At 54.7% G+C, this 24,888-nt stretch overlaps 2 protein-coding genes across 3 annotated transcripts in view; both read left to right on the top strand.

The window, feature by feature from the left end:
* LOC107160616 (synaptopodin-2) overlaps nucleotides 1-2,394 on the top strand; it is a 91,908-nt gene extending 89,514 nt beyond the window's left edge. The window contains exons 4-5 of the mRNA XM_048813932.1: nucleotides 427-581; nucleotides 2,379-2,394. Coding sequence (XP_048669889.1) covers nucleotides 427-581; nucleotides 2,379-2,394 — 171 coding nt within the window. The remainder of the gene's footprint in view (nucleotides 1-426; nucleotides 582-2,378) is intronic.
* LOC125610358 (synaptopodin-2-like) lies at nucleotides 7-24,707 on the top strand. Of its 2 annotated transcripts, XM_015507281.2 has the most exons (3): nucleotides 7-39; nucleotides 2,379-4,576; nucleotides 22,763-24,707. In XM_015507281.2, exons 2-3 carry the CDS (start codon nucleotides 2,495-2,497, stop codon nucleotides 23,297-23,299), a joined length of 2,619 nt encoding a protein of 872 aa, XP_015362767.2. In that variant the 5' UTR covers nucleotides 7-39; nucleotides 2,379-2,494; the 3' UTR covers nucleotides 23,300-24,707. The 2 variants fall into 2 exon arrangements, 1 of the variants encoding a protein (XP_015362767.2); XR_007351487.1 differs by lacking the exons at nucleotides 7-39; nucleotides 2,379-4,576 and adding an exon at nucleotides 7,734-17,090 and having other exon boundaries at nucleotides 22,763-22,863.
* Nucleotides 24,708-24,888: the final 181 nt, after the last annotated feature.

The raw sequence follows: 24,888 nt of genomic DNA on the forward strand, positions 1-24,888 counted from the left end.
ACCGCAGCCGCCCGCACCGGCACCGCGCGCGGCACGCGCGTAAGTCCCAGGCCTCCCGCCCCGCTGCGTGGGTAGCCCTGTCTCTCGGCGGCCTTCGGGTGCAGCCTGGGAAGGCCGGGAGAGCAGGCGAGAAACGGGACGCGGGCCTCTGAGTGGGGGGCGGGACCCGCAGGCTGCGCCGAAACTTGGGTGTTTCCCGAACTTGTGAGCCCTGGGGGCGCAGGAGCCGTTTAGAAAGTGCGGTGTCAGCGAGCTGTCTGGGTTCGCTTCCGGAGGTTGTAACGTTTCACGTTAAGGTAGCGCCAGAATATTGGAAAACAGGTGGCCTCTTGAGTTTAATGTCAAAGACGGCCCAGCGTGCTGCCGGGAGCTGCCTTTCAAACCCAGACTGCACTCCTGACTTAAAAGCTGATCTTCCTTCCGAAGAAATCGTCCTGCAGCGTGATGATGCTTGCAGAAGTGAGCTTGACAGACAAGGCCATGTGTCGCTCCAGCGGTTACACGATCCGGTCTTGTGCAAGGCTTCGCTGGGCTGTGCAGCGTGCCGCGCGCCTTCTAGACACAGCGCAGTCTCCAGGACGGTGCGGGCGTTGAGGGTCCCGGGCCCAAGCACACGACTCAAGGCAGTTAGGCGTTTGTCTTACCCAGGCCGTGAGGGCTGAGGAGGAGTGAGGACGAGGGACAGGGCTGGAGTTAGGTGCTAGTATTTTCGTGCCCCCCCCCCGTGTGTGTGTGTGTGTGTGTGTGTGTGTGTGTCCTTTACAATTTTTGGAATTTCAGATGAGGATACAAAGTGGCCAAGGCACTTGCTTGTGTGAATGTTCCACAACAGCAGTGAGCCTCTGCGGAGCGCAGTGCTGCTTTCCGCGCATATTTTTAGCATAACCATTTGTACTTCTTTGGCAAGTGCTGTCCGCTTCGCAAGGCCGCTGGGCCATCTTCACATTTATAGCATGTTAAATGGGCGCACTGAGACGGTGTCCACATAGTTTGGCAGTGACGTTAGCAGCAACTGTGCAACTGTGAGTGTCAGTTTAATAATAAGTTGTATAACGTCGGTCAGGAAGGAACCGCAGTTGGTGATGACCGCGCTTCTAACTTCTCTCCATGAGAAATTTCTGCACTAGTGAATATGACTTTCTTATAAAATGACTTCCTGGGATCACATTTTATTTTTAAAAAATTAACCATTATATCTATTTCTCTTGTGACAAAAGAGCTAATTTTCAATCATAAAATACCCATTTTTTCCCTGAAATTTCCATTTAACTATCTTGATAAATTAATGCTTGTGTATCATATCCATTATCTTTGAAGGCATGATTATAATTAACTGATGCAATAAATTAATTTGACACCATTCACTTTTACATTATAAAAGTGTAAATATGACTTTTTGTTACTTTATAACTATCAAGTTCTTGTTTTAAATGACTTAATTGCTGCACCAATTCTTATACCAGTTAAAACTCATAGTCTATAATTTTAAAATTTCCCCAAGATTTATTTTATACTACTGCAATTAAAGCAGTATATTTTATACTACTGCAATTAAAGCAGTATATTTCCAAAATAGCAAATTCTACAAATTTGGCTAGGTAACTTTGTAGCTAGAGTTTATTACATGTATTTACAGTGACCCAGTATCCTAATTTATAACTAATTATTCAGTATTCGGTCAGAATTTGGAATTTATATTAGTTCAGTAGCTGTCACTGAAAAGAGGGGTGGTTGTCAAAGTAAAAAAAAAAAAAGAAAAGAAAAGAAAATGAAAACCTAAATATCTAAATTCATTATATTAAAACACTTAGGACAGGTTTTAAATGTTCTTGGGACACATCCTCTCCTTTTTAAGATACGTAAAAACAGTTTAAATTTACATTTTATCTTTTAAATATGGAAGTACAAAGTATATTTTGTTTTTCAGAAAATATTATATTCTGAATTATGTTCTTTTAAATTCTAATTGCATCCCAGTTGCTAACAATTTCTAGCCAGTGTTCGATTGCTAAAGTGTAAGGATGGGTGGAGAGCACAAATGTATGAAACATGTTCTACTCAGCACGTATGAAATGCATTCCCGTGAACAAATGGAGCAGGCACTCTAGAGTCATGTCCATTCTGTGCCATTACATAAATATCCATTTTAAAAGAAACAAGGGGCTGGGGTGTAGCTCGGGGTGCTCAGCCTGTGTGTGCCCAGTGTGCATGAGGCACCAAAAAAGAGAGAAGAATGAGTTGGAGTCTTTCAAAGTACAGCTCCCCTTGGAGGAAGGTCTTGTGCCTTCGCCCCAGGGGCGTAGTTTTTGGGTTGCTGTGGTGTGTTCCTTGAGCTCCTGGGCTCAGAATGACCCTCTGACCCTTCTTCTTCTCCCTAGGGCTCAGGAGGAGTGAGAGCCTGTCAGAAAAACAGGTGAAAGAAGCCAAGTCCAAATGCAAGAGTATCGCTCTGCTGCTCACGGACGCCCCCAACCCCAGCTCCAAAGGGGTGCTGATGTTTAAGAAGCGCCGGCGCAGGGCCAGAAAGTACACCTTGGTCAGCTACGGTACTGGGGAGCTCGAGAGGGAGGCAGGCGAGGAGGAGGAGGAGGAGGAGGAGGAGGAGGGCTTTAGGGAGCACACGTGCGAGCTTGCGTTCCTCCACACCAGTGAGTCGGAGGCGGACGAGGACTTGCTGTCTGACCCTGACCACAGCGGGCAGGCTGTGAGCTTCGACTGGGACTCTGGACTGGTGGACATTGAGAGGAAGCTGGATAGAGGGCATAAAATGGAGATGTTGCCAGACACCACGGGCAAGGGAGCCCTTATGTTTGCCAAGAGGAGGGAGAGAATGGATCAGATCACAGCCCAGAAAGAAGAGGAGAGAGCCGGTGAGCTGGCAGGGAGAGAAGCCGAGGCTGCCCTCGCAGACGGCCTAAGAACCATGGCCTCCTACCAGAGCACAGAGGGGCAGTCTGTGAGGGTTCAGAGCTCAGTGAGCAGGAGCTACATCCAGCTGGGCCCGAGTCCCGGCCACGCGCCCCAGCAGAACGGCCTTAGTGGGGGCTCTGTGGCAGCAGAGGCCCAGAGGATGATCCCAATGAACAGAACCGCCAAGCCCTTCCCCGGGTCTGCGAACCCACCAGCAGCCCCCTTCTCCCCCACCCGGAGCATGACAAGTCCCATCTCTGACTTCCCGGCACCTCCACCTTACTCTGCGGTCACTCCTCCACCGGACACTTTCTCCAGAGGGGTGTCAAGTCCTGTGGCTGGCCCGGCACAGCCCCCTCCCTGGCCTCAGCCTGCCCCGTGGACCCAGCCAGCCTTTTACGACTCCTCTGAGCGAATAGCTTCCCGGGATGAGAGGATCGCAGTGCCGGCAAAGAGAACAGGGATACTGCAGGAAGCCAAGAGGAGAAGCGCCACGAAGCCCATGTTCACCTTCAAGGAGCCCAAAGTAAACCCGAACCCCGAGCTCTTGTCCCTGCTTCAGAATGCAGAGGGCAAACGGGGCACCGGAGCTGGCGGTGACTCGGGGCCCGAGGAGGACTACCTCAGCCTGGGAGCAGAGGCCTGCAATTTCATGCAGAGCCCCTCTGCCAAACAGAAGACCCCCCCTCCTGTCGCCCCCAAGCCTGCGGTCAAGTCTTCCTCCCAGCCCGTCACTCCAGTTTCTCCAGTGTGGGCTCCGGGGGTGGCTCCCACCCTCCCTCCTGCCTTCCCCACGTCCAGCCCACCACAGGGCACTGTTGTCTCCTCCATCAAGGTAGCCCAGCCCTCCTATGCTCCTGCCCGGCCCACGAGTGCGCTGAACCTGGCCGGTCCCTTTAAAGGACCACCGGCAGCAGTGGCCAGTCAGAACTACACCCCGAAGCCAGCAGCACCCGCACCCCGGGGAGGTGCTGCTCATTCTGCTGTGGCAGGACCATCCACCGAGCTGCCCGGAATGAGTGGGAAGGGGGCCCAGCTCTTCGCCAAAAGGCAGTCGAGAATGGAGAAGTACGTGGTGGATTCTGACACCGTGCAGGCCCACGCCACCCGGGCACAGTCCCCCACGCCGTCCCTCCCAGCCAGCTGGAAGTACTCCTCCAATGTCCGCGCACCGCCTCCTGTGGCCTACAATCCCATCCACTCCCCCTCCTACCCACTGGCTGCTCTCAAGTCTCAGCCATCGGCCCCACAGGCTTCCAGAGTGGGCAAGAAGAAGGGCAAGAAGCCCCTCAATGCTCTGGACGTCATGAAGCACCAGCCGTATCAGCTCAACGCTTCCTTGTTCACCTTCCAGCCTCCAGGTGCCAAGGATGGCCTCCCCCAGAAGCCGCCCATCAAAGCCAGCCCAGCCCCGGCTGTGAACCAAGCTCCACCTCCCGGGTCGGTCACCATGGGCTCACCCAGGGCCACGCAGGCTCCCTCCGTGTGCTCCCTGCCAGCCTACGGCCCCCAGCCCTGTCACTTTGCAGAGCCCACCTCGCCAGCCAGTGCGTCCCCAGTGCCTGTGAGCGTCCCCGCCCCTCCCAGGCAGGAGGCAGCCTCCTCATCTTATCTTGTGGCACCAAGGCCCAAGTTCTCTGCCAAGAAAAGCGGAGTTGCTGTGCAGGTGTGGAAACCATCTGTCGTGGAAGAGTAGCCTTGTGGCCACCACCACTGTCCACTAGCTTGAAATGAGTTGTTTGCAGTGTTACTTGAGCCTTGAGAATGCCTAGCAGATCCTCCACTTGCTTAATTTCAGATATGTCACCTCGCAGTCTGGGTCCAAGGAGTCAAAAATCCAACTCAGATTAATTTAGGATATACTTCTTTGCACACTTTAAAAATCTGAATCCCCAAATAGATATGTGCCAGTACTTGAAGTAAGCAGGATACTTAGGATTTATGCTTTACCTACAAGAAAGACAGCGGTCAGCTCATCAAGGTCAGGACACAGCCTTTGTGCTGGTGCAGAGGTGGAGGACACAAGCGCGTGTAAGCTGAGACTTCCCTTCTAAGTTGAGCTCAACCTCTTTTGCTAGGTCCCGGGAGTGAAGTCTGTCGAGGATGGGGTGGACTCCGGGCGGCCCCCTCAGACCCGACTTGGCATCTCAGAAGAGGTGCTGGGGCACGCAAGGCTGAGGGGTTGGGGAGGGGAGGTCTGAGAACTGTTGAGCACTCTTGGTGCAGAGTTCCCTGCTGGGTGTCCGTGCACGCAGTGGCCACTTCAGAAGACTGACCTAGAGTGACAAGGAGAGGGCAGAGAGGGAGACATCCCCAGATGGACTCCTCCCCTCCCAGTTGCTTAAGGGCCAGGCATGTCCATCTCCAATTGCCCATGAAGGCACAGGTGGTTTTCCTGGGCTGAGGCAGGTGGCAGACAGCAGGGCAGGAAGTAGCTCGAGGAGTAGGGGCAGGTGCCTGCAGAGCCACACAGTGGGGACCCAAGGGTCCCTGGCTTGAGCAGGAGGAGCTCCCCTGCAGGGTACTCAGGGTGAGCACCAGCGTGGCCACGCAGACCTCTGTGCCCTGGGGAGGGCTTTGCTGCTGCTCACAGCTGTCCTGGCACCTCCACTTTCCTCCTCTGTGATGGACCAGGGTTGTGCAGGCAAGGTTGCCTCATAAGTGTGGATGGCCACACCATGCCTTGTCCCCCTGGCCACCAGGTTCACAATGGCACTGAGAGTAGACCCAAGAGCTTTCCAGACCTGAGTGTGACCATCCACGGAAAGTATTCAAAAGAGGTGTACAGACAGCTACACGCAGGTATGCAGATGGTAGGTGTGTAGAAAGGCCCAAGGAGAATGCCACTCTGTGTTGGGGGACGCTCAGAGACCTCTCGTAGAGACCTTCGTGGCTGGAGGGCACGCAGCACCACCCACCCTCTGAAAGCTCTCTGCTCCTGTCCTTTTCCTGTGGTCACTGTTCCTCACTGTTTTTCATTGTCCTATTAAAATATTACTGTCCTCTTTATCTGCTCATTGTACATACTTCTAGAAATCTGCCTTGTTGAGTTATTCTGATGTCACTTCTCAGATATTTCTTTCGTAGTGTCTGAACTTCCTTTGAGTGAGCATCCATTTCTTCACAGATGGTAAGACTGCAAGCCTCAGCTGTTTCTACAACGTACATTAAGAGGAGAATTAAGCCAATGCCAATGGGACTGATTCTTCCGTTTTGTTTTTTTCTCTGTAAAACCTGCCATTGTGTTTGGTGGCAATACAACCACAGGAAGTGGGCCTAGGATTTGCCTTTTCATGAAATCAATCAGGAAGATGAATGTAGGATAGAGGGGAAAGCAATCTACCCCTTACATAACACAGCCCTTTCTGTTATGTGTCCCTGTTGGGTGCTGTGTATTTTGCATTGTTTTCTAATAGAACAACCCAAAGAGCCTTCGTAAGGTGTAGCAGGAAAGGAACTTATTCTCCTATCTGAGTGCTTACCTAGATCACTCTTATAACTGAGTGCTTACCTAGATCTTTCTAACTGCATACTTACCTAGATCACTCTTTTTTAAAACAAAATATTCACTTTTTAGTTGTAGTTGAACACAGTACCTTTTTTAAAAAAAAAAAAATTTAATGTGGTGCTGAGGATCAAACCCATATGCTAGGCAAGGGCTCTACTGCTGAACCACAACCCCAGCCCAAACTGAGTGCTTACCTAGCCTCTGAAGCATGGCAAAAGTTAGAGGAAATATGTGGACCACACTGACCGTCAATTTGAGATCGGTCAGAAGTGTCCCAGATGATCATCTTCCCAGTTGTCTAGAGCTGTGGTGCACAGGAATGAGAAGTGTTTGGGGCCCGTTTCCTGTTGGACAGGTGGCAGTCTGCAGAGCTACTGTTTGCAGTTGATGACTAAGGGCAGCTCACATGCCTGTGTGTTCTTGTCCTCTGGGGACAGGCTTCCCAGAAAGCACCCAGGAGTTTGCCGGCTCACAGCTGAAACATCCAGTTTCCATCCTGGTAGTGGGGGGCTTATCTTGGATCAGACTTTATAGGAGAAAGGTGGAAATTCTGCAGGATGATGCACGCAGCAGAGTTTGACTTCTCTGGAGGACACAGGAGGGAGGGAGGGAGAGAGATTTCCTTTCCCTCTTCTCCCACTGGGCCTGTGTGGCCAGGTCCTAGAGGGCTGGAGGGCTGGACTCCAGCCGAGCTGCCCTTGGGGGCCACTCTGCAGCCTGCAGTCGCTCTCTGTGGTGTGGAGGTTGGTTGATTGGTTGGTGGGGGCTGAGGTCTGGGAGGCATCATCCTGGCTGTTGGTTAGCTTGGTGGTCAGGCAGAGTGCCCAGGCCTGGTTGTCAGCGCAGTAGCCGCACTCCTAAGAGGGTACTGCATCACATTAGGAGCTGTAGTGCCACCTCAAAGAACCCTCTGTGCAGGTGACAGGGCACTGGGATGTACGATGCCGATAGCGGGCGACTTACTGCAGGGCTTTGGGCAAAGGCTCTTCCTGCGGGCTTCCCTAGCAGGACCTGCGGCCTCTCCTCCAGGCGGGCGGGTTGTGCAGAAGGGGCAGGAGGCTGCGTGGACAGAGCTGCTGCCCGTCCTGTGAAGTGCGTACGGCTGGTTGCAGGGCGAGGCTGGGAGTCTGAGCCAGGTTGCCACTTGGCCTCAGAACATTCAGTTCCGTTTCTCACATCTCCATAGTGGACCCACTGTGCGCTGGAAGCAGCATCTCTGCCCTTGGACCAGCCACTGACAGCGTGAAGCCCGCACCTAGAGCACTGTGGCCATTCCAGAGCCTGGAAAGGCACGCGCATCAGAGATCTAGTAAGATGCTTAACGATCCCATGACCAACTCCCATTTTGCACCAACTCTCCACTTAATCCTCACTGGGAGTGGCCCATTTGATCCCAGCTGAGCTGTTCTGGTCCACACCGACCACCTCCCCGGGAGTCCGATGCTCTAGAGCAAGACCCACATCTGCAGTGTCACTAACAGTGTCCCACACTTAAGCGGGTGGACGAATGTATGTGGGAGGCCTTTCCTGCTTGCCATGGCTGAGGGTCCTCCACCGCCGGTGGGCACGTCACAGGTGCTGCCCACGTAGCTCTCAAAGGCAGAAGACGAGAGCGTCTGCCCTGGGGGCTGATCGCAGAGGCCCTGCTGCCTGCAGCTTCTCAGTTGTACCCCCAGAGAACCTGCGAGCTCCCCTTCCAAGGGCGAGTTTCTGAATCGGCACCCAGTCACCACCAGCCCGTCAGAAGGGTCTGCGGTGGGGCATCAGGGAAGCGTGGACCGAGAGGCTACTGCTCCAATCCCTCTGAGGGAGGTGTGGCGCCCTGCCCCTACCCTCCCCCTGCCCTCCCAGAGCCAGGCGGTGGGCTTGCGCTAGGATGTGTTTGAAAGTTCATGAGAAAAGCATGTAAATGCCAAGAACCAACACTGCTTTCCCAGAAATAGTGACCTCACTGGGGTCCTGTCCCCATGTCACTGGACTCTGGGGGACACAGACTCCAGCAACACTTCAGAGCTGCCAGTGGAGTCGACAAGTGTTCTGGGAAAATGCAGAGCAGGGAATCTCCTCCAGACTCCCGGGTGGCCTGGGGTGCAGCAGCTGGTAGACCCCACGGGGCCCACAGAGCAGGCAGAGGGCCATGCAGTCACCCCTAAGCACCAGCCCCAGGAGCCTCGAATTAGAACCATCGTCTCCCAATGCTATCTGGTAGTCAGTTTCTTAAATTTTAAGAACTTATGTTTCTGTGGTGTGTGTATTTGTACACTAAAGTAGCATTTGGAAATCTTGGAACGACTCAGAGGCAATTGAAGGAAGAAGAATTTAATTAGGAGTCCCCACATCTGGCCTAAGATGCAGCTTGGTGGCCAAACACTTGCTTATCCATGTGAGACTCTGGGTCCCCCCCAGCACATCAACAAATAAGCCCAGTCCTGTCAGGCATTTCTCAGGCTCCTGGCTTTATGGACGGCTCCCCCACCAGGAGGGTGCCCGTCCAGGGCAAGGCCGGAAGCTGCCCTTCCACAGCCTGTGGCTCAAGTCATCTTTTCCGTATGGATACATCCCATTTTTCAGATTTTCATTTTGTTGAAAGCTCCTCGTGCTTGTGTGGGTTCCTTGTCTTGAGGTGTTATCTGCAGTGTGTGCCCACGCACGGGGGTGCACATTCAGGGCGGCTGGCAGGGCCCTCTCAGCCCATTCCTCCCCTGGGTGCTGTGCAGAGTGATGGCTGGGTCGGGGCTGCCTGGGAGAGCCTGCTTTCCCACTCTGCCGCGAGGCGGTTCATGGAAAACCTTCCTGCCCTGCAGCTGGCCCTGGGCTGGGAGGAAGGGCCACACGAGGACGAAGCTGTGCAGGGGCGCTGGTCTGGCACTTCCTTCAGGGGTCTCGGGTGTATTTAGCTGGGGAGTCACTGTTTCCAGGTCACGGTGCAAGTCAGAGTGCGCAGTGAGGGGAGCCTGGTGCCTTCAGATGACCTGGGCCCCAGGCAAAGGTGGGAAGAGGGAGGGCAGCTCAAGTGCCCGCCTGGTGCCAGGAAGTGGGCCGATCACTGCCCGTAGGCTGCAGTGATGGAGACCCCAGCCCAGGCAGCCTCAGGGCTGAGTGCCGTTCAGGAAGGACTCTCTTGACCAGGGGTCTTACGGGACAGGCCGTCCTCAGCCCCGCCTCAGGGAGGCAGATGGGACTCCACCACACCAGGGCTGAGTGCCCTGCCCAGGAGTGGAGGGTCTGACGGAGCCCCTGGTCAGCTGCTCCTGCCACGAGGTGTCCCCCATGTCCTCTGCAGCGCGGGGCCAGATGGCTCATTCAGCAGTCACCAAGCTGCAGCAGTGTGCTCGGGGTGGGTGTGTGGCCTCCCTGCCTGTGAGTCCTGCACAACTGGGACCCGCTGCCCGAGCCCACTCACCTGTGCAGCCTGTCTGCACAGGCCCAAGGTGTGGCCTTGTGCAGTCACTTTGGGAAAGGATTGGCCGCAAAGCCAGAGGTGAAGTACAAGTGAGTCTGTGTGAACCCCCGGATTCTCCCATTTTCTAATTTTGGGATGAACAGGGGATCTTTGTGACATAAAAGGAGGGGCTCCCCTACTGTATCACTTGGGGGCTTCCTTAGCAGTGGTGAGTCAGCACTGAGCCTAGTCTGCTCCAAAACCACCCTGACCTGAGCCATTTCCACAGGGATCATCCCAGACAGGGGACCTCCAGTGTCCAGCATTTCGAGGCACACACTGCCCACAGTAGCCCCTGGGACCTGGGAGCCGCCCTGGGTGTGCCAGGCAGCAGAGCCCCTGGGGTTCCTCACACTCTTTCCCCCAGAGACTCCAGCCAGGGTGCACTGACACCCGTGTTCTCCCAGGGGTTTTCTCGAGCTGGGTCTCATTGCTACTTTGAAAACACCTCCACAGGCACCGGTGACCTAGATCCCGAGTGTAGGTCCTGCCAGCACTGGCTCTAGGAGCCGGGAGGCCGCAGGTTAGTTGAGATGTGCTCACAGAGCATGGCTGCCTTCACGAGGAGCAGAGCCACCCGGTGGGAGACAGGGGCCTCTGAGCCCTCTGCGAGCCTTGGCCGAGTTAGAGCACCAGTGGCGGCAGGACTTTCAGATGGGAAAGCGCAAGTGGAGGAGAACCAGGGGCCATTCTGAGCAAGGAGGCTGAGGCTCACCACTCAGTGGTCCAGCCACAGCACCCTGACCACAAGGTACCCCACCTCTCGTGATGCAGTGGACGTGGGGTCACAATGGAGGCGGTTGCTCACCAGAGGCAAACAGCAAGCAAGTCTCAGAGTTGACAATTATGTCACCTTCTAAACAAAAGTGATATGTCATTGAAAAAGCTCAGAGTTCTGCAGTTCCCAGGGACAGACACACATGAACAGGGCGCATCGTGGGGAGAGCTGCAGTTTTCGTTTCCAAGGGCCTCTCTGCTCACCTCACAGTCCAGGAGGAGAAGCTCCACATTTTCTGGTTTTCCTGAGTGGATATTCACTTCGACACCCACCGCCACCAGCAGCCAGCACCAGGGCCAGCTAGCATATCCTCAGGGCCCGGCTAATTCGCACCAGGCAGAGTAGGGAAAGACAAAATCCTCGAAGTCTGATAACAACATTGAGAAAAGATGTTTCCACATTTATAAATTTAAAAACAGCTATGATTTGATTTGGGGGAATTGAAAGATAACCACTTCTTCCCTGAGCTGCTCACGACTGGGTGAGAGAAGCTCACACCTTCCCAGCACAGAGGCATTCCCAATGGTTAGGAGCAGGCTGTGGCCACACCAGGCCCCATCAGAGCCTGCGCCCCAGCCAGACCTACACTCCAGCAACCCCTGCACCCAGCCATTTGTCCCCCAGCCACAACTGCCTCCAGCCAGGCCTGCATCCCAGACACCCCTGCACCCCCAGGCCAGGCCTGCATGCCAGCCAGGCCTGCATCCCAGACACCCCTGCCCCCCCAGGCCAGGCCTGCAGCCAGCCACCCCTGTACCCAGCCAGGCCTGCACCCCAGACACCCCTGCACCCCAGACACCCCTGCACCAAACCATACTTGTACCCCAGCAAAGCCTGTGCCCCACATACCCCTGAACCCAGCCACCTCTGCACCCCAATGGCCCTTCTCCCCGCCAGTCCTTCTTCCAGCCGCTCCTGTGCCCTGGCCAGGCCTGCCTCCTGCTAATTGGGAGAGTGAAACAAACCACCCGGTGATTCAGCTCTGAGTGAAAGGTGCTGCAGGGCAAGTCCTCAGCACCTGACGTGTGGATGTCACCCTGCAGTGCCCCCACCAAAGAGCTGCTGTTCCAAAAGCTTCCAAGGAGGAAAATGGTGACTAAATTAGTTCTTTTGTGGTCTCTGTTAGCATGATCTCCAGGTTAAGGGACCTGCCACAACTAAGGAGCAGCAGAAGCAGTGCCTGTGGGCGCTTATGCCAGCATCAGGGCTCTGCTCTCGGGAGTGAGGCAGCTGGAAGCCCCACCCGGCTTCCCTGCCGTCCTGGGATCTGCAGCAGTTGGCACGCCCAGCTGCCCCATCCCTGCCTCCAGCTCCGCCCTAGGACAAAGGGTCAGCAACCTGGCCTGCGCAGAGTAACTGATCCCCTTGCCTGAGGAATACAGTCCGTCTCCAAAAATGGAAAGGGCGAAACCTCGGTTGGCCCAGAGCGCCCCGCCCCCCCCACCCAGGGCAAAAGGCGAGGACAGTTCTCAGAAGCCCAGTGACCGATGTGGTGAGGAACCTGACATTCCAGCTGCTTTTCAGGCCCAGGGGACTTTTGTGGCTTTTCTGATACTTCTAGAATCTTCTAGAATGCTTCTGAGTCAGAAGCAGAGGTCAGGGCTGATCTTGAGAAAAAAAATCAAACAGCTGAGTTCTGGAAGCTTTGTCTGAATCCAAAGTAACTTTGTTTCAAATACAATTAAATTGATACAGTTTAGTTTTTCTTTTGTGACCTTTAGTTACATTAAAAAACAACAACCAACAGGTCCTCTCTGCGCAGGGCTTGCTTTCTTCTCTGAGGACGTCTTGGACTCCTGAGGCCATCCTCAAAGTGACTGCAGCGCTGATTTAAGGCTTCCGAGTGAGGTTTAGGGTTGGGGTTTGGCTTCCGGCTGTTTTCAACCACCCTGGGATCTGTTGAAGGTGGCACGACCCTGCGCTCTGTGCTCCTGTTCGCCAGATGGTGCTCATGGCAATTCTTCATGCCAGCCCCGTGGGAGTTGGCATCTGTTGAAACCTGTTATGAAACACCCACTGACCCGTCCCAGCTCTTGGTGGGCGAGGGCGCTGAGCAGAGTCAGGCCGGTGTGTAGGAACTGCGGGCTGCGCGCTTCCGCGGCAGAGGGCTCCCTTTCCTGCAGCATGCTCCTGGCGGCAAGCTGCCACCTTCAGTGTTTCCACCAGTTTTCCTTCCCAGCAGGACGGTTGGGTCCCTGCAGGCCTCAGAAGTGCTAGCTGGATCTGTGACACACACCGGGTGGCCTGCTGCCCGCTCGGGTCTCTTGGTCCGCTTTGCCCTTTAAAGCCTGCCATTTTCCTGCTGGTGGGCAGGGACACCGGGCCTGTTAGTGCCTGTGCTCCTGTCTGGGTCCTATGTGGGTGCTGCAGGGAGGGCTGGCCTGGTGGTTCAGCGGCCAACGCCGCCCAGGAGGCCACAGCCAGTTCTCGAGCTGCAGGTGCTTCCTGGTGGCATTCCAAACTCGCTGTGTTTGAATATGGCCTGGGGATGTGATTTTAGCTGACCCTGGACCTCTGATCAGACGAGCGTGACTACCTCTGGGAAGAGTGCGGCACCCTCTTATCACCTGGATACAGGACTGTCCCAAGTTCCATGTTTTTTTTGCTTCTCTCTGGGAAAAGCCCTCCTACGCCTCCCGGCCCTGGGGACCTAGAGCCTGTTATCACTCATCAGAAATGTTCTTACTCTTAACTAACTTGGCAGTAATAAAACATCCTTATCATGTTTTCTAGGCTAAAGGGAAATTTTGAAGCACTTTGAATGCTGATTAACTTTTAAAAACAAAAAAGCAAGTCTAACTATGAAATGACCACAAGTAAAAGAAAGTTCCCACACTTTGAACACCACAGGGAAATACCCAGCTCCTAGGAGGGCAGGGTGGGCCCTGCAGGGACAGGAGCCTCCTTTGGCAGCTCTGACCAGCACCTTGTTTTCAAACCTGCACCCAAAGCAAAGAAGATGGTGCTGTGTCTATAAATCCATCAATATGAGGCCCGTTTGACCTCTTAGCAGTGGCAGAGGAAAGACAAGAGAGGGCTGGGGTCTACAGGAGAGAGAGAGTGAGGGGAGCCCTGGTTACTGATCACTGGTCTACTGATGTCTTTAAAAGGACTTAACTGCGTTTTCCTGAACAATTATGAAAGAGGCACGGTTAAGGATGAGGACCCAAATGCTCTGATACCTTAGGCTTATTTACAATAAATTTTGTGAATTATTTTACTTGTCAAAAAACAAACAAATTAAGGACAAAACTGGGGAAACGGCCATGAATGGGGGGAGCTGTACCCACTGTTGGAGCGTCTGTTGATTCTTCAGAGGCTCAAGCCAGCCTGGGAGGAGCGTGAGTGACTCTGGTGGGGGGTCCCCAGGAGGATCTTTGTTCTCTGCATTTCTAAGGCCCTGGTGTTTTGTTGCCTCCGGAAGTTTTCACTTGAGGCTAAAACTGCAGGTCAGGAGGTCCAGAGGGTTGATGTGGGTGTGGTATTTGCAGCTAATTCACAAGGTTTCTATAAATTGGTTGACACATTTGAATGTTGGGACTGAAGGTAACTAACCTGATTAGCACTTGGAGTAGTCAGCAACACCCGACATCCTGTCGACGGAGGCGGACTTAGGGGCGCATGGAGCTGTGTGGTGGGTGTGTGGCCACAGAGTGATTACCTGGCTGGTAATCACACCTGGCAGTTCTGTGAGACTCCCGGGAAGCTGTGCCAACGGACAACAGCTGTAGTGACAGCTAGTGCCAGGCCAAAATCAAATATTTGTTCTCTAATTTTTAAAATTAAACAAGCAGACAAGGATTCTTCATCCCCTTGTGCATTAATGACAGGCTGTAAGTACAGCTGAGGTTAGTGTTTCCAAATAAAAGAAAAACTTCTGATTTTGAAGAGATGGACCTTGGACGCTTCTGATGAAAGATATTTCTAAATTTCCCATTTGTATTTGAAAAGCGCAAGCTCATGATTGTCATTGTATATGACCTTTGATCCAATGCAGCTGCCCAGAGTCATAACAGCTCTGTTGGAAATCCCATCTGTTTTGTGGCACTTTGCAACTCTGAAACCAAATGATGTACACAAAATCATATTATTACTATCAGATTCCTGCAAACAAGAAAGGTACCACTAAATGACACTTGCCACCACAGCAGGGACGTGGCGAGTGGGCCAGGCGCTCATCTCGGCCGCCCTCCCCTCTGCTGAGTAGCCTGTGGCTGAAGCCTCGCTTGAAGGAGTTGGATTATCACACCAACTTGAACCTTCGCTCTAGGGCCGTGTTTTGAACAAAGGTCACACACACATCACGTGGCAGCGGATCTCAGGTTTCCCCAGGGCCCAGCCTGTGAATGGAAGGATGTGTTTAACCTGGGAAGGCCACAGGCAGGAACCAAGGACAAAGATGGAGGGCGTGGGGCTCCCTGGGCTGCAGGCCCCACCTGGAGACCACAGCACAGATGACCGGTTGTCCACGGCGGTCTCACCCTGAGCACTGCGGCTGGTCTGGGCATCGAACGGACCTGGGTGTTGGGTGGATGCGTGCGTTTCTTAGACTGCTGCTGCTGACGCTCTGAGCTGGAGCTTCCTCTGCTGTACCAGGGTTTGCGTGGGGCCATCAGCTCGCTTGCAAACACAGGTGCCTGATCCACAAGCCAGGGTCTCCCTCATCCTCACCGCCCTTCCAGGGTGGTGAAGCACGTTCAGCTGCGAGGGAGGAGAGAGCATGGGCTGTGGGCTTTGTCTGGGAAAGGGGGGCGTTCAGATCAGTGGACGCTGCAGCTGTGGTCGTGTGGTCAATGTGTTCTGAGCGGGTCTTGAGTGCCCCCGTGAGGAACAGGCATGTCCTGCTGCAGCCTCCAAGGTCTCTGTTCCTGAGTACCCAGGCCCGCCAGTCTCGGGGAGTCCCTCTCCAAAGCCTCCCCCAGGCACAGCTGCAGCAGGCGGCAGCCCAGCACCCTTAGCTGAATGTGGAAGTCAGTCTTCACTGTGGGAAGGGTGAAACCTCAATCTTTGGCACCCACTCCCCATCTTCTCTGTGGTGGGCCGTACCAATCATCTTTAAATCTTCTGAGATTTAAGAGTAAAGATGAAATTGAAATTTCAATTTAAAATTTAAATTTTAACTTATTTAAATTAAAATGTATTTAAATAAATAAATTTAGATTTCAAAATTGTGCTTTATTTCAATTTTGAAACACAAAATTGCGTTTCAAAATTGTATTTTGAAATGTATTTTAAAATTTTATTTTCATGTTCAAACCAATAAGCAGACTTCCATAAAAATAGGCTTAAATGAGGACTTCTCCCCCAAAATAAATAAATAGCAGCTTCAGCTATTTAAATAGAACACAGTCTGAGTCAATGGAAGTATTTTTACAGGTTATAATTTGTAGAGTGACATGCTTCTCTTTTGGAATAAATGAGATAAAAATGGCTGCTCCAGTAGTTTCTCCACCAGCAGATTCAGTTGGATTGTGCGACCTCTGGCTTCAGTCCGCCCACTTCCCCAGGCAGACGGGTCATGCTGGCTGTGTGCCCTGTCTGTCTGTCACCTGACTGCCCAGCATTCTTTCCTCATTGGCAAGAGGAGGCTGGGGTTGCGGAGAGGCTGAGCTAGGTGACAGTGGAGATGACAGCGGAGGTGACAGGCGGAAAGTGCTCGGAGCTGCCCTGGAACGGAGCAGTTCACTGTGAGGGAAAGGGGGTGCTACTCAGAAGGCTCCCAGCACAGACCTTCCTGACCTCAGACCGGGTGTGGCCAGTCCAGTCCTTTTAGGACAAAAGGTCAACATCATCAAGAAGCAGGTCAGCCCCAGCCCTGGAGGGTGCTGCCCAGGCTGCCGGGCTGATGCCACTTCAAAGGCCACGCTCTGTCCTATTTTTATCGTGGCAGCACCACCCCGCCTTTGCAGCTGCCTCTTGAACAGAAGGTTCTGCCAGGCCTCTGACACCTCTGGGCCCCGCGGTGCCTTTGCCCGGCAGCCAACCCTGCGTTTGTGCTGTGTGGCGTGATCTGTAAGCACAGCCTCTCCTCCACCCCAAACCTTGAGCTGGAGCCAATATCACTCCCGTTTCACAGCCACGGGCAGTGAGGCTGGGAGAGGCTGAACCCAATGCGTAAGCAGAGGCAGAGACACGCGCCCAGTCGGGACGTCCAGGGTCACTGCCTGGTAGCACACGCTGCAGGCCGTTAACCCCAGCCCATCTCTTGAGGGCTCTCCTTCCAATGTGAAATATAGCTGCAAGTCCACTGTGGCCAGGTGACCAATCAGGGCAGAGCTAGGCTGAGACAGGGTCTGACTTGCATTCCTGCAACTATTTAAAACAAGTGGTCACTTGGCCACTTCTCTACTCCCAAACAGGGCTTGTTAGTCCTGATTCTCTGCCCTGCTTTTGGCAGGCAGAATAACCTGTACTTGTGCCTGGAGAAATGGGCTCTGTCCTCCACTATCTAGGTAAGAGAGCCACGTGGAGTTTCCAGAACTCCCCTTGGTGGAAGCTAATGGGATCTACTAGGAGGGTGGGTTCCAGGGAGGTGAGGGAGGGGCTCCTACCTGACCCTTGGTCCCACCTGGCCTTACTCGAGGGGAATGTTGGTCCTGCACTCAGAGGCCTCTTTGTAACGGGGCTCCACATCTCCAGGTAGAAATTTCCCCCAGGCCCTGGACGGCCTCTGCTGCCAGGAGCCTGTGGCCACAGCCACCTGAGGAGCTTGAGTGCCCAAGGAGCAGTGAGGTGCCCTCCAGCACCTGCCGTCAGCCACGACCCAAAGCCGTGTGGGCCCTCTCTTGCTCCAGCCTAGCGGTGTCAGCCTCCACTGGCTTCCTCTTCTCAGGTCTAGGTTTTAAATCTCATGATCGTTGTATTTCAGACTTTCTTTTGGATTCTTGCAGAGTTCTCTGAGACTTCACTTGTGGAACAGAACCAAGTTGAAACTCTTAAACTTCCATTTATTGAATCATTTATTTGCATGTTAAAATCTTCTGTTTAGAAAAACTGACTTACCTGTGTGTCTTGCTGAATGGGACTTGGGGTGCATGTGGGCAGGCACAGAGGGAGGGAGGCTGCTTCTGCACCCAGTGCACGTCTTGCCAGCTGACCGGAGGTTTCAGTGAGGACACTGCCTCTTCTGCTTGTGGCGGTGCAGGACAGACAGGGCAGCCTGGCGTCTGAGTAGGGGCCCAGGGAAACGGGGCAGGAATCACGCTGGCCTCTGGGGCCTTGTGTTCCCCACAAGGGATAGACAGTCCTGAGGCCTGAGTGTGCCAGTGTATCAGGGACAGCCAGGGACAGCAGTGAGCAGCGAGGTAGGGCTGCAGCATGTTCAAGGTCTTGTACAGGTCAGTGGAAGGGCCGTGGTTTTCTCGTCTTTGAAATGAGAAGCCAGTGAGGGTTTTGATCAGAGAGCTGAGTGACAGAGTCTAGCAGGTTTTAAAGGACAGTTTGGGGTGGCACGCTAAGAGTGAACCAGGGAACCAGGCAGGACTAGAGAGACCAAGTGGGACCGAAGTGGCAATCAGGCCGCACCATCTGGGGGCTTCTCCAGGGTAGTGCCCTGCAGGTCAAGAGCTGGTCAGACACTGGGGACCTGGTGAACTCATGAGTGGGGCCATGTGGGCAGGTCGGGTGTGGGCGTGAGGCGACAGGAGTCAGTGTTGGCTCCCGGAGTGTGGCCTCCGGTGGACATGGAGGTCTCCTGCTTCCTGAGCGCTGTGTCCACTGGTGCTCCCCCCTGCTCTTCAGAAACCCTAGCCAGTGCCTCCTGAGGCAGAGCACAGGCCTGCTCCTGCTCGCTTCTCCAAGCCTCGGGAAACCTACTCATGCTGAAGCCACGTCCAGGACCAGTTCTATGATGGCCAGGCGTACCTCAGAGAGGATGGAGCCACGGCAGCTGGACCGAGGTTCCGCTGGAGACCTTTTCTCTTGTGTGAGCAGGACTTTGGCCAAGAGAGTGCTTTACCTTTCAGGTTATGATACAAACTGTTTGAACCTCAAAACATAAGTCCTATTAGGTTTCTTTGTCTTTTAGGGCTATTTATACGGCTCTAGAATTCACTCTTGGTCCTAAGGAAAACCTCAGGAGGCTGCCCTTGGAGGTCAGGTGTTCCCTGAGGTCAGATGGCTCTCCGGTGGCCTCAGGAGGCAGGTAGCTAAGGCGCACTGGAGGGTGTGGATGAGGCCACCTTGGGCTGCAAGGGAGGATGGCATCAGCTGAAAGGGGCCCTCAGCCCCAGGGGCCCCTCTGCTGCACACGGATCCCACGTTCGCCCTGAGCAACTAAATGTGGCTCTCCTTGTTCCCATGCACTGGCCGCTTACTTGCTGTAACAAGTGCCAGGAAGTCAGCATTAATCAACTCAAACTTAATCACACGTAAATGACCTCGTTCTGTCTAGTCTGCGCAGATCCTGATCCTCTCTCACCAGTGGTCGACCCGGCAACTTGGGCTCTCGCTGCAGACACGGTGCAGGGTCAGATGGCGGGCCCCTCAGCCCACACCCTCGGCTTCCGCTCATGACCCGCTGTGCAGCAGGCCTCCTGTCCACCCACTCTAATTAAGGCTCAGGCTGGAAGACATCTGCGTGTGGGCCCCTGGGGAGAGTCGGAAGCACCAGGAGTCCGTGTGTCCGTGGAATCTTGTGTTACTATGCGTCACGATAGACCAGCGAGAGACCAGCGGGCGCCATCCTGGGCTGATGCTCAGAGAACCTGGGCAAGCTCTGTGCAGCATTAGCTGCGTCATCTGCCGCGAGACTCGGCCACAGTGTGGGTGACATCTTGCCTCAGGTCACGGGTTGGTTCTGGAGTTGACACTTGTGTTCCAACATCCTCTCCCAGAGATCAGGACCCCGATCTGCGCTGGCCTTCCTAGTCGGCTGGAGGAGACGGGGACTCGGTCTTGTCTCCCAGGTTGAAGAGTGAAAGGTGGCAGCCAAGAGCCTCCTCCAGACACCTCCAGTGGCAGGGAGCTGGCAGCCAGGGGAGAGCGCTGCAGGGGTGGGAGGGGACGTGCCCAGGGACACAGGTGCAGTCCTGAGGGCAGCCCACGACCTGGGAACAGGCAGGCCTGTCCTCTGGGGCAGGGCTAGTGGGGCGTGGGGCTCTGTTCTGCGGGAAGATGGGCGTGATGAGACACATTCCTTGGAATTTATTCATGGAAACACATTCCATTCCACTTTTAGCCTACATTTCATTTTCTAAAAAAGCAGAGTTTTTTATCTTCTGAAAAGGATATATATGCAGATATAACAGGGCACTGAAGTAGACGTTCCACTCAGGAAACCCGGGGTTGGAGTTTCCTGTACCTGTAGTGAAACTCCAGGTTGAGGTACAGACGATACAAAGAAGGAGGAAGCAGACGCCCTCCAAGACTCTGGAGCCCCTGGCCAGGTCCAGGTAGCCAAGGGCACAGGCATGGCAAGGAGGGCCGGCATCCCAAGGAGGAAAGCGAGGTGCCAGGGAGCATGTGTGGGTGCAGTCCAGCCCCCAGCCCTTCACCTCAAGCCACGTGGAGGGAGAACTTGCCTGGGTGCCTGCCGGAGGATGGGTGGGAGGTCAGAGAGGACTGGGTCTGAGACCTCTCAGGAAATCCGGAGGGCAAGGAGGCCGATGAACCATTTTGGCAAAAAAGCTGGAAGTTTGCTGCCATACTCCCTGGCACCACAGCGGGAGGGCAGGGAGCTGGATGGAAACCTCTCTCAGAGTGAGGCCCCTTGGGGTGACCTCAGGTAGCTGTGGCGCTCTTCCTACATGTGAGCAGAATGTCACAGGACTGGCCCAGGCTTCGTTCCGTGCAGTGGCAAAGCTCTCGCTGTGTAAGAGGTGCAGGAGACCAGAGGGGAGAGGCCCCTGAGGACCTGCCCTGGGAAAGCCAGCTGGACCTGGTCACAGGGAGCGCTTGAATTCTGTGACAACAGGGGCCCACGGGGCAGTGTCAATGAGTGACGTGCTGGGACTCCGCCATCACCCTCAGACGTCCAAACCAGAACAGAAGGCGCGCCCGAGTCCCCAGGTCCCTTGCCGTGGCTGATCGGGTCTAGCACAGGGCTCGGGTTGGCCAGCCCAGCAGAGAGCAGCCCGGCCCCGGGCAGAGAAGGCCTTGGCCTCAAGGAACAAGATGCAGAAATGGCTCTGGGGAAACAGGTTGAAATGAGGGGCCTGGTGCAGGCGAGACGAGAGGCTGCAGTATCTGGGGCACAAACAGAAACCAGTCTATACTAAAAAAAAATGCTTATTAATCCCCAGCTCGTCTCCAGCCTAAGGAATTAGCAGCCTGGCCCTCGATCGCTAGCCCCGGGTGTGCCAGCGTGTCTGCCCAGGGAGCCAGCAGCTCCCCTTTCCTCCTGGTCGAGCTGCTGCTTTGCATGTCCCCACCTGAGGTCCGTGCTGTACGTCTCAGTGCTTTCTAAAGGTCTCTGCAGAAGCCCCATTGCTCTCGCACTCTCTCGCCTCGATGCTCCCCGTTCCTGCGCCGGCTTTGCCCTGGTGGGTGTGCACACCTTAGCTGAAGAGTCTGACCTGCAGCTGGGATTCACTTGCCAGCGATGCACTTCTGGTTTCCTCCGAGCAGGGGGGAGAAAGAATAGGCCCCGCTGTCCACCAGGTGTCTGGGTTGCTGCTGCACACAGATACACTGCTCAGTGCCCCGGGTGGACGACGCTCAGCCAGGGTCGACCGTCACCCGTGTCTATTCAGAGCCTCTGCTGCTTTCTGCAGCCTGGGGTCCTTGTGTCTATTGATGCCCTAACCACCTACTGTCCTTGAGACGTGACCTGCAGGCCCTGGCAGGTGGCCTCTGGCCAGAGACCCCAGCATCAGACCCCAGGGACGGACGATGTCACCCCCTCTTCCCGCACAGCTGTGGGTGGCAGCTACACTCGTCCTTGTGGCCCCGGAGCTTTGTCTCTCAGTTTAGTAAAGTCCCTGTTTGGGGGTCAAGATGGAAAACAGTCTTTCCTGAGCGGCCTTCCGGACTTGTCACAGGGAGCCCAGCGGCCCTATGGTGTCTTCTGCAGGGTGGGGACCTGCCCACCGACCCTGAGCTCTGGAAGAGTCTCTGAAGAGTTTGGCATCCACAGAGTTTCTATTAAATAAGTTCATGATGCCAACACTAAAGAATAAGGAATATAGACCAAGCCCTTAAAAGTCACCCGACCACCTGTGAAGAGGATTTGGGACAAGTTCTGGATTAAGACACGAAGGTCAAAGGAAACAAGTTTCTGATAGGACTCGACCACTAAGGAAAGTTTTAAGGACTCTAGAGAGAGAACACGTGTCACTTTGACCCACGGTTTCTGAAAGCTGAACCCACTGCCAGCAGGGCCTTTGGTGCAGGGGACGTGGGCTTGCTGCAGGGAGTCTCCTGTGGCCAAGCTGTGAGACAGTCCTGTGGCAGCCAGCAGGCAGGGCCCTAGGAACGCAGCAGGAGAGGCGGGCATCCGGGGCTGAGTGCACTCCCCTTGAGCATTGGCAGGACACCAGCGAGCAGGGACTGGGGCCAGGACTCCCTCTCTAGGACGTAGGGTTGGGGTGCCCGGAAGGAAGGGAGGGTCAGAGGAGCCAGCAGAGCAGCTCTCTGCAGGGAAATGAGGACCAGGTGACCCTCCTCCAGGACAGCATGGGGGTGGGAGGGCCGGCCCTGGGGCACCAGCACGCCCACTCTGCAGGGGAGCTCTTGCTTATATTTTCCCTGCTCAGTGACCACCGTGGGGCAACAGGTTCAAAGTTACCAGGAAAAAAAAGTGAAAGGCCTGGTGGCTTACGGCCCACTTGCAGGGTTTCCAACATGTTTGTTTATTTTGTACCAGGAGAACAGGCATGGAATGTGGACATGGACACGTGGAGGGGGCCGAGGGGGCCCTGCCACAGGGCTGGGCCCGGGAAAGACCCAACTGTGGGATCAGAGAGGGAGGGCAGGCCCCGGGCCACGAGAGCACGTGCAGGCCACGTGACACACAGAGTTCAAAGGGCAGGCAGCTGAGACTGCCTGACCCAGGATGGACACTGCCTATAGGGCCGGCTGGCTGGCAGGGCTTGGTGGTGGTGCTGGGTGCTCTGGAACCGTGGTCGGTGGAAACTGAAACACACGAGGCTTTTAACACTGTAATTAATGCTGTCCTTGCTCCTAGGCCAGTGGGCGCGCCCTTTCTCTCCCGGGAAGACCGGCCCCACCTGCCCTGTCCACAGCACCTCCTTGGCCACAGCAGTCTGCCTTCAGTTACCCTTGCAAGCCACCCAACGGGCTGCAGAGAGCAGGCAGGAGACCAACACCTTGGGAGGCCGCGGCCCAGTCTCCTCTGGGGCTAGTCGATGATGCCTTCGGGCCCAGGAACATCCAGGAGTCCGTGGTGGCCCACGTGGTCTCAGCAGCCCGGAGGAAGGTGCTTCCTGGGTCCCCAGAGGGCTGGAGAGAGAGGCTGCCGCACACCCAGCCAGCTCACATGGTTGCGTCTGGGAGACAGGAGCACCCGGTTGCCGCCCTCGCCAGTAGCAGCATGTCCACCAGCTCCTGGTATGGCCCTCAGTCGCCATATGCGTGTCGTGGGCAGGCATCCAGGGATGACTTCGAGATACAGTCCCTGGAGACCAGGTCTGACTACTGCCTACCAGCAGCCGGCTGCAACTACAACCCGCAGCCACGGGCATGGAGACGGCAGTGGAAGTAGAGGACCCACAGCGGCAGCCATCACCCTGTGGCAGGCACGTGGGCGCCTCTGCTGTCCTGCAGGGTGGGCTCTCTCCCAACCCCATTGGATCCTGTGGCCTTTCCTGAGCTGGTGCCTGACTGCGTACTCACAGTGTGTCTCACTTCACTGCCGACACATGGAGCATGTCGTGGAAGACAAAGTAGATTTTGCACTGATGTTCTGGGACTCACATGTCACTCAAAATCTTAATTCTGTTGACAAGGGGCAGTCTCTGCACACCACCTGCCCAGAGAAGGGGCAATAAGGGCTGTCCTCCAAGTGCCTTAGTCCAGGAAGAAACTGGCAACACGTGTGCTAATCACTAGCTGCAGTAGAGGAGGCACTTGGGGGGATCTTACAAAAAGATGCAAATGAGCAAGGATTGCATACTAGAGGATCTCCTTGGTATCCTCGATATTTCCCTAGTCTTTCTCTGAAACATTTTTAAGTCTAACAAAATGCACACTTTATAGAAGACTGACACATAAGAGTTCGCAGAGGCACATAAGAACAAGACTCTGCACGTTTCAGGTGGGCTTTTGAAGTGAAGGGTGTAACGGGCGGAAAACAGAAGGACTTGGAGGTAGACTGGTCCTCACCTGTTTGAACCTGGAAACCGGACACAGGAATGGACCCCCGGTTCAGTTGTCCTCAAGGGTCAGATGGGAGGCTATGGTCTGCTCTGAGGTCCCCACTGGCTCTGATGCTGGAGAGTCTCCCCCGGCAGAGCACCTGTGATGCATGGCTGGGTTCAGGAGCAGGACGGGCAGGAAGGCAATCGAGGTCACTGAGGGGTCCTCCGGGTCCCAGCAGGAGTCTCCAGCGGTGGGTTTGTGTCACGTGTGAGGTGGAAGGAGGGCTGATGTGCAGAAGGAAACCGTGAGTGGGCACCAGGATGTGCAGAGGAACGTGCTGAGGTGCAGCAGAGGGGACAGCTACTGGGTGGCAGAGAATGAGCTATGGAAGGCACAGAGCGGTGCCTCTCTGGGAAATGGCCACTGGACGTTCAGAGGCAGTGAGAGAGCTGAGGCCAGAGCCTCGTTAGCACACAGGGTGTAGACCCCGTGCTTCTCCTCATGGCCATGAGCACCAGCTGTCCCCCACGGTGAGGTCCAGCCCTCTGTGGCCTTAGCAAGTGTCCAGTCACTGAAAGTCTGAAACTTCGAGGGTTCACACCTGTGGCGAGCTTGCTTGTGGTACTTTCAACGCCCGAGCCCTCTGCCTGCTGGCTTCTTGTCACGTGAAAGTGTGTTCCACAGACAGGAGCTGACTAAAAGTGCCAGGGCACAAATGATCCCCACCTGGAAGCAGGAAGAGACGTTGAGGAATCAGCAGGCTCCATCATGGGTGAGAGTAGCCAGAGGCTGCTCTGTCCAGTTAGGCAGAAGAAAAACGATGCAAACTTTCCAAAGTTTTATTGTTAAATTATCTTAAATTGATAAAGAGCTGATTCTCTCAAAGTATAAGACATAATTATTGGCTCCAAAGAGTTTTTACAGAATCCTAAAAAGCAATGTCTGGTGTATGTGTTAGCATGTTGGCGACTTCTCTAGAACACGTGATGCTCA

The sequence above is a fragment of the Marmota marmota genome, unplaced genomic scaffold, assembly GCF_001458135.2.
Source record: "Marmota marmota marmota unplaced genomic scaffold, marMar, whole genome shotgun sequence".
NCBI lineage: Eukaryota > Metazoa > Chordata > Mammalia > Rodentia > Sciuridae > Marmota > Marmota marmota.